This window comes from Thermobia domestica, unplaced genomic scaffold, assembly GCF_964235325.1.
Source record: "Thermobia domestica unplaced genomic scaffold, izTheDome1.hap1.1 HAP1_SCAFFOLD_423, whole genome shotgun sequence".
Classification (NCBI taxonomy): domain Eukaryota; kingdom Metazoa; phylum Arthropoda; class Insecta; order Zygentoma; family Lepismatidae; genus Thermobia; species Thermobia domestica.
In genome coordinates, this window is record NW_027656133.1 from 148,372 (window position 1) to 158,020 (window position 9,649).

At 37.9% G+C, this 9,649-nt stretch overlaps 1 protein-coding gene across 1 annotated transcript; it reads right to left on the reverse strand.

Moving 5' to 3' along the window:
* LOC145676844 (uncharacterized) lies at positions 1 to 8,759 on the reverse strand. The gene is made up of 4 exons (XM_081747634.1): positions 7,112 to 8,759; positions 3,636 to 4,294; positions 2,088 to 2,325; positions 1 to 138 (listed from the first exon to the last, which is right to left on the reverse strand). The coding sequence occupies exons 1-4, from the start codon at positions 7,275 to 7,277 to the stop codon at positions 11 to 13; spliced, it is 1,191 nt and encodes a 396-aa protein (XP_081603760.1). The 5' UTR covers positions 7,278 to 8,759; the 3' UTR covers positions 1 to 10.
* Between the last annotated feature and the right edge of the window lie 890 nt (positions 8,760 to 9,649).

The window sequence follows — 9,649 nt, forward strand, 5'->3', positions numbered from 1 at the left end:
AACACAAACTCTACTGATCATCTTGATCCTTCTGCTTGTCTCCGTGCCTATTCTTCCGAGCCGCCTGTACACATTTGTCCGTCATAGCTGCGTGAACTGCAGACGTCTTGGTATTAGGAAATTTGAGGAGAACATAATCTGTGATCAAAGAAAGGTCTTATCAACAAGGATCTTTTACACATATACTAAGCTGAAAATATAACGAAAGAAACAAACTCCAAGTTAAAAAAAAGTCATATATTGAACAATGAACACTGATTGTAGGAGGTGACTGGGTGGACAGTAGAGAAACTAACAACTACAGATATAGTTATTGTTAAGAAAGAAATAGTTACATTCTGTTTAAAGAGTATTTTAGAAGTGTATTTATAGTTTTTACGGCTATAAGATTGGTTTGACTTAGTTTAACGTCCCACGGTTATGTCTGCTAGACTAAAGGAGAATGACCTGCTGATTATAGTGGAATCGAAACTACTTCGATCGTTCAACTGTACTTCCACCGGGAATCGAACCCGGGACCACGCGAACAGAAGTCAAGCGTGCTAGCCACTAGACCAAGCGAGGGTTCTTTACAGCTATGAGTCAAGTAGCGATAGGATTGGGTAAAGAAGTGGCAAATTAATTGGCCATAACGTACCATTCAATCCTGGACTGATTTCTTCTCATTTCAGGTCATGTCGGTGACCAAGAGAAGGGTTCAGGTGGATCAGTCGGAATCATGCTAAGTGTAAAAGTTAAACAAGTACAAAACTTGGAAAATTCGCCACAGAAACTTACAATTTGTTCACATACGTTAATGGAGATCAGTATCTATCTATCACGCGTATTCGAGTGGTTCAAGAATGTTAAAGGAAGGAGGGACAATCCAAAAACCCACTGTGACAGAGAATGTGTGTAGAAAATCGGTACAATTGTTCGAAACCGCTACATGAAAATTCGAGCAATTACTAACACCAATAAAGAAACAGTAAATAGAGTTTTACACGTGAAAAAGAAGTGTCATAAATCCTCTCGCACCAACACAGATTGAATTGCAGTACTGACATTGTTCAAAACAAAAAAAAATTATATTCGAGGTCAAATTAGAGGGAATTCGGGTATTGGCGAACCCGTCATCTAAAGCAGACCCTCCTTTTTTTATTTTGTCGATTTTCTTGAAGTGAGTTGGCAACATTATCAGAGAACGCAAATTGCTTACTCTTATGTCAAAGCTTTCACTGAAGATGTCATTGAATGCAAATAAGAATACGCAAATTTATGTCTGTAGCAGACTTCAAAACTTTCGAACGGTTAAAAAGTCTTTCCTTATGTATTTAGTTTCATTTAGATTCATGTTATATTAAGAACAAATAGGTGACATTGTCTTGACTAGACCTTACAAGAACATCAAAACCATCATGTAAAAATATTTAATTACTGGTGGCGGATAAAGTGGACCCCGGCATGGTAGCTAAAGTGAAGCAGAGTCCAATTTGCTCAACCTTTCCAGCAGTGCTCCTTTAAAGGTTCTTTTACTGAATTAATGACTGGCATAACTTAAAATGTGTAAACTTAATGCAGATATAACTGTTGGATACACAAATGCACACATGTACGAGTTTCTCAAGTCATTGCAGTATTGTTATAGCCATTGGACAAGTCGGTCATTGGAGTTCTGAAACGTTTCTACAATGGAGAAATCATAATGTACCTCAGACCTACAGGTCATCCTATCACTCACTGTAATTTGACAAAACTTTGATAGGACAATTAAGGTTACAGACCGGCGTCTTTAATTTCTCGTTCAGCACCTTTTGTGCTACAGGATTCTAGCCCATTAACAGAAGACCCCAGGGATCCACTTTATCGGAGCAGTTTCAAAATCAGCAAATTTTCACACTTCCAGTAAGGAAGAATTAAAAAATGAATACAGCATAAGCTAAATTATTGTGCTTAAACATGATACAAATAAATAAAGAATTGTTTTGTTATTGATTTATAGAAGTATCAATTTGTATTTAAAAATATAGCCCACTTCCTCCATGATGTACTATGCAAGAAATGCGAAACAAAAATTATAAGTAAAAGGCATATGAAACCTAACATACCTTTGATAGCACTAATAATATCTGGAGACAGTGTTTTCTTTATTTTGCCACGACCAGTTATTGAACTTGTACTAAGCTCATCATCATCAAAAAAGCACGACATAAGATTTCTCGTGAGCTTTGTAGCAGAATGGCCTGCACTGGCTACGCAGCGAATTAATCGGGAATGCTTTATTGTAATGTCAGGGTAATCAGGACTGAGAACCACATCATCTCCATGTACGGATCTCGAGTATTCCTGTAAGTAAAAGTTTAACACAATAATTAATCTTAACACATTCTACCATTTACTTTTACATATATGATGTACAGTAGAAATAAAATTACCCGAATTGCTTTGGAAACAAACGATCTTACCACGAACAATCTTTTGCGCTTGATTTTGGTTCTTGAACCCCCCCAACACAAAACAAGGGTAGAGATAACGAAAGCCGACACGATGCGAGACTTAGCTGGATCGAAACTAGTAGTGTGAGCTGATTGACTGATTTTAACACACTGTACATGCAAAATTTAAACTACTTTGTTTTTATAAGTCTTTAATTTGTCATTTAAGCAAATTTAGATTTTTGTATAAAAATACTATTTTCGTAAGTTATCAGGATCGAGTGTAGTCCAATTAATCCGGATAATTGTAACTCTACCGTATATAAGCACAATAACTGCCCAACATATGAACAGTATGTATCAAACACTACTACAACAGCGAAATTGAGCGTGTTTTTAAAATTGCATTGTCTAGGGAATACATATAATTTTATACGCCTCCAGCTAGCAAAAAGGAAACAAAAAGAAACATATGTAAGAACAGTGCCGTCAAATCTAATTAAAACAAGCAAACCGCAAATGATGGCTTTCCGAAAATAGTGACCCAATCACATTTGAAAGGGACGAGAATGGATACATTATACGCAAGAATTTTCGAGGTGCAATCTTCCTATAAGCACAGATGAAATGCAAATATATACACACAAAGAAAGAGAAAATGAAATGACTTTCGAGTCTTCCGTTCTGCGGTTATGTGGAGTAAGCTAAAGGAGACAGTGATGATGAGAACCAATGAAATGATGAAATGAACAGAGGTGAACGCTGTAACCCTCTCCACTGGTCTAGTGGCTAGAATGCGCGCCTTTGGCGTAAAAGATCCCGGTTCGATTCCCGGTGGTAGAGCATTGAAAGAGAGGTTCGGATTCCACTTTAAACTATATGTCCACGTCTCATATAGCCTCCCTCCTGAAAAAAAAGACGTAAGCGATAATCAAATCAAATAATCAAAAGTAAACGCTCTACCATTGAGCCACTGCGACCCCACACAAAGAAAAGAGACAAAATACTTAATGCAGACTTTGTCTGTCTTATAGAGACTATGCCGTTACCTTAAATTACTCATAGTTTGAAATAAGCAAGCAGAAAGAGAAATTTGGACCGCCACTTACATATTTGTATGACCCTAAGAATTTGAACAATTGTACGCCCGCACCCCTTCCCTACAAAACGGCGATAAATTGATCTAAAACCTTAGTCTTAAAATCTAGAAAAGAAACTTACGTTACTACTTTGACTGGATGGTGACACCTCATGGTTGGATTCTTCAAGATCTTCGGCATCTAGCAATGTGAACAAGAATGTCTTGACACTTCTCGGTACTTTGAGCTTCCGCTGTTTATCTCTGGAAGCGCATTCCTTCTTTAGAGCATCTACTAAGCATTTTTCTTCGTCTAATTTGGTGCGCAAATCATTAACTTCTTCTTTCAGTACGCTGCAGTTTTGACATTTGTCGATCTTTCGTACTTTTGGTTTCGAGCCTGATGGACTGTTCTGAGCTGATAAGTATGCGTTGCTTGAATGCTTGTCTATCTGTTCTTGACAAACGTTACTGGCGGATGCTGACTGTAAACTTCCGTTGCAAGAAGTTCTGTTTATTTGCTCTTGCCAGACGTTACTGCCGGGTGTAGTTTCTGTAGCCGACTCAGATGGAAAATTATCCGTACATAGTGTGGGGTCCTTCACAATAGTTTCAAAGTTCCTTTCAAATATTTCTTTCAAACTGCCTGGATTTCTACGATTTTCATCCTCTTCATCTGTTGGAATCGGATCTGTTGAACTTAGGTCATCAGAATTATTACTGCTGCCAGAATCATATCTTATTACCCGTTCCGTCTTCCCGACAAACTTCCTTTGTTCCACCTCACATTCGGTTTTAGTACCTGAAAAAAAAAATCCATCATGATGTCATCTGCATCTGAAGTTTTCGGTGGTACATCATAATCACTTCATAAAATATAAGCAATACAAGAAAAGGGCCACCCGTTAAAGGGATCTACTACAGATTACATGCACCAGCTTCCAAGGAAAAGTAGTAGGTTCAGTAGTTAAATAATCGTGGCAGATACTGACCGATTGAAAGTAGTGCCATTGCGGGAGATGTGAGAAGGCTATCTAATTGACCCGGGTGGTAAAGTTTGAGATAAAGTGTCCCTTATACAGCTAGCAAACTACAGAAACTGCATACCTCAATCTAGCCGATGCTTCTAAATCACTCGTTCGCAGTAGGAGTACAAATATATAATAAATAATTTCGTAGAGAACAGTGTATACTGATAGTTAATATATAGGGGCGCAGATTTTTTAAAAATATGTGGACATAAAAATGATAACTTTGCGGTTAAACGAGTGACTGCATATGAAAGAGGACTGTGTTCGATATTAATTCCGACTATCGGAGTGCCCTGCATTCTCCATGCCTCCTGCAGGACAAACACCAGTTCTCGCATTAGTTAGTCCATTTGCGATGTCGCTGTCGCAAGACTATTAGAATAGATCGTGGCTAAGCTGTTAGCGCACGCGCCTTTGACGTGAGAAACTTGGGTTTGATTCCCAGTGGAAGCTCATGTGGTTCGGATTTCCTGTTAATCAGTATGTCTACGTTTCATATGGCCTCGTTGCTGAAAGGGACGTTGAACTCAAAATCAACTCAACTATTAGAACGGGAAACTCCAAAACTTAAAGTCAGTGGGTGCGCTTTTAGAATAAGCATAAACCTCGTTTATTCCCCAGTAGTGCAATTCCTAAAGTTTACTGATGAAAGAAGTAAATGTTTTATGAATGTCTGTAAACCGAAGACAAAACTTTTATAAATTGGTTTACACACACACACATTATTACTCGGTAGTAGTACATTGTTACTTGGGCCTGTACAGTAAGAGTTTAAGAATGCCTTATGGAATCATTTGAAGCAAGAAAAGTTAAGACAAATGATTTTTATTTTGCCGACGTATGTAAATATTCACGAATCTAGGCACAGTAGTAATGTTTGCATGGTGTAGCTATTCTTCATAATCTCATTCGAGACTTACAAAACCTACACGCAAACTACAACGTATGATGTTGCAGTTCATTTCCTACATCCCAAGAAATGGCATTTGTGCTGGCTGTATCGCCAGACCACATGAAAATCGAAAAAGAAGTACCAACATGAACTACATTTGGTTAGAGTACATACTTTACGTTAGGTTATGTTACATTAGGCAGGTTAGGTTCAGTTACAAGTCAATTACCTTCAAAACAAAGGCATGTAAATTTTTACAATTTGCAATAGAACATTACTATTTGCGTATAAATAAGACGTCCGAATGTATATGATATGAAAACTACAGTACAAGACATTAACCAACCTGTGCTAGGTGCTCACTAAAAGCAGAGCGCGTTAGTTAGGGCGGGTAAAGGAACAGGCGCATGAGCGAGGGTAGTGAAAACAGGTGGGTGTTGGCAATGATAAGAGTTTGAATAGCACTTGTCGTTGTTTCATACTAGTAACACTCCACTTGTAAATAGTACACCGTGTCTTTCACACAATTTCAACAGCTGACGTTCGTTATTTTCGTGTACGTAATTCTATAAAACTCACACGATATGTCATAATATTGATATATATGCGCCATTTCCACACTTCATTTCTCGCCACTAAATCATAACAAGTGTACCTCTATGTGAAATAGTCTCTTCCGCCTCCACATACAATGACGCTTAGAACACCAAAACCAGCCTACCAAACCCCTTTCTTAACTTCAGCTATTCCCCTAATCTGCTTTTCATTCAAGCTCCTTCACAAACCAAAATAGGAGTATGTTTAGTACAAGAGGTCCAAAAGCACGTAAAAAACAGAAAATTTACAGAAGAAACGAATGATGCAAGTACTTAGACGTAACAGAACGTAACCAAATCTAACCTAACCTAAACCAACCTACTATTAGTAGAAATAAGCGAAATTCTATCATTCTTTGGAAAAGTATGCTGGACCCATACACTAATATAACATAAACTAACCTAAGCTTACCTAAATTAACATAACCTACCCTAAACTAGCCTAATGTGAACAGAAATTACCAAAATTGTAACATTTTTTAGAGAAAAGTGCTGGACCCCTTCTGCTAAACATAGGCCCCAAAATAAATTATCCAATTCACCCAGTAGATTTCCAAAATATTGGAGGCGGTACAGCACTTAAACCCCAAGAACCAACATGGTTCACACTGTTTTACGTTAATCACTAAAAATCTACTATTCTACTCTGATACCTACAAAAGTGTTATTTAAACTCAGATATCTAGATTCAGGTCGACTGCCAACAGTTAAAGTGTACTAAATAGTTTATTTTGGCGCCAACTGTTGTTGATCTAGCCACACAATAAATAAATTAAAAAAAAAAAAAACTTAGGATTATAAATAGTAAATACTTCTAAAATATAACAGAGTGACAGTGAATTAAAAGTGAGCACAATACTCTGTTACTTAGCCAGAAGACATTTTCTCCAATGTACTTCGCTGAGTCATTAACATCCGTAGATTCATGCGATTTGTATTTCCATCGTTCGGTAGTTACTACAAATTCGCGGTAATTTTCTGTTTCGACAGTTCACTGCAAAACACACGGTAATGAATCACACATTAAATATATGTCATTATCTTAAATTAATTACATCTATAGCTGTTAAAGTATTGTTAGAGCCAAATACATTACTCACCTACATAAAGAATTCTACCATCGTAGCACGTGCTTCCTTTCCATTGTACAGGGTACACTTTTCCAAGTGTAAGTTTACCTGTACATTTACATTTCTTGCGGTGTAGAATGGAATAAGTATTATTATCCCATTCAACTACAACATACGCATTATTTGCCGTTGACATCTTGAAAGCCACTGTAATCTTGTGGAAACTTACAATTCATCCGCTACCATCGAGCACACAACCATAGAAAAACCACTGATTACAAACCCTAACGTCAACAACCAGCAGACGATTGACAACGAACAAACGAACGCTGTGGCGCCAAGCGTCTTTCCTGTGCGTAAACATATAGGTTCTGATCACGTTATAATTATGTTGTTTTCGATATTGTCTCCCAAGTTTACAATATACATATAAGAATAACTTATATGTGTATGACGATAATTGTGTATTGTTCACATATCGCAATTCTTAAGGAAAGGAAACTTATTATTCAGACTCAGGGGTGTCATTTGAGAAAGTCAAGGGGGCAATCGCCCCATGAGTTTCAGAATCTCTTAATTAATTGTGCAGTAATATAATATAAATAAAATGTTAGTGTGTTTGTGCGTATGCTTCTTTGGGTGCCAGACGAATGGACCGAGAGTTATCAAATTTTGGTCACGGGTATGCTGGTCCACGGCCAAGACCAAGACGAAGCATTTTTTCCAAACTTCGAACTAGGGGTCGCAAGGGAGGATTTACTACGACATGAAAATATAGTCGAAAATGACTTATATTAATGTTAACTTCATAGTTTTCGGAATCGCTGAGATCATAGTGAAACTCCCGATTGCGTTCACTTGCCCACCCCCCTTGGGGGCCAAGAGTCAACAGCAGGTCACCGAGACATGTACAAATAATCGAAAATAACCAATATTAGTGTCAAGTCTATAATTTACAGGCTCGCTGAGATTAACGCTGAAGCTATGGATCCCGTATATAATTCCAAATACAGCCCCATCGCCTAGGGGCCGAGTCAGGGACATACGCAGGGGGTGGTCCTGGGGGTCCGGACCCTCCCCGAAATTTCGACTTTTATGTAAATTTAGCCTAATTTTAGGGGCAACTTTAGAAATTTTAATATAAAATACTCTCATATTGAGTTTGGACTCCTCCCGAAATAAATTCCTGCGTACGCTACTGCCGAGAGTCACCAAGCGGGTCACCGAGACACGTAGAAATAAGCGAAAATTACCGATGTTAGTGTCAAATACATTATCGTATCCTTTTATCCATCTGCATGTACTTTCCAGGTGTTTTACATGTACATGGTAAGTACCTGGGCATACTGGGGAAATAATGCATTTCCCATGCATGTGGCATGTAGTTTCCGATACATAGTGATTTACCTGTCTTATATTCCCTGTACATGTACGCTTTATCTACGTCTGCCAGGTACAATACATGCACCTGTGACATTCATTTTCCGTGGATGCATGTTCCTTACCTGTTTTCATTTATATGTACAGGAATTGTACATTCCATGTTTTTCACTCCTAACTTACGCATGTAAACATGTAATTTACATTGCATTTTTTCTATCGTTCTGCAGGTACTTTGCATGTGTTTTACATGTACATGGTAAGTACCTGGGCATACTGGTGAAATAATGCATTTCCCATGCATGTGGCATGTAGTTTCCGATACATAGTGATTTACCTGTCATATTCCCTGTACATGTACGCTTTATCTACGTCTGCCAGGTACAATACATGCACCTGTGACATTCATTTTCCGTGGATGCATGTTCCTTACCTGTTTTCATTTATATGTACAGGAATTGTACATTCCATGTTTTTCACTCCTAACTTACGCATGTAAACATGTAATTTACATTGCATTTTTTCTATCGTTCTGCAGGTATTTTGCATGTGTTTTACATGTACATGGTAAGTACCTGGGCATACTGGTGAAATAATGCATTTCCCATGCATGTGGCATGTAGTTTCCGATACATAGTGATTTACCTGTCTTATATTCCCTGTACATGTACGCTTTATCTACGTCTGCCAGGTACAATACATGCACCTGTGACATTCATTTTCCGTGGATGCATGTCCCTTACCTGTTTTCACTTATATGTACACGTATTGTACATTCCATGTTTTTCACTCCTAACTTACGCATGTAAACATGTAATTTACATTGCATTTTTTCTATCGTTCTGCAGGTACTTTGCATGTGTTTTACATGTACATGTTAAGTACATGGGCTTAAGAGGAAAAACTAGCATTTCCCATGCATGTGACTGATAGATTACAGGCACATGCCATCAATTTGAATCATGTTTTTTGAACATACCTATTGCTCTTGTATGTCCCAGGTATATTACATGGACCTGTACTATGCATGTACCTTGGTGTATGTACATTACATGTCTCCTTTATATGTACAGATACTTTTCATTGCATGTTTGAGAACTTCTAACATTGAACACCATCTACACATGTATCACATGTTTATAGCCACAGGTAGATTCACCTGTCAGTGGGAAACTAACATGCTTTTTA

Bases quoted from the DNA above. Each gene is read 5' to 3' on its own strand.
- LOC145676844 (XM_081747634.1), bottom strand. From the start codon at position 7,277: ATGTCAACGGCAAATAATGCGTATGTTGTAGTTGAATGGGATAATAAT. The intron at 4,295-7,111 runs GTGAGTAATGTA...TTTTTTTTTCAG, and splicing joins TGGTAGAATTCTTTATGTAG to GTACTAAAACCGAATGTGAG. The intron at 139-2,087 runs GTATGTTAGGTT...CTTTGATCACAG, and splicing joins TATTATTAGTGCTATCAAAG to ATTATGTTCTCCTCAAATTT.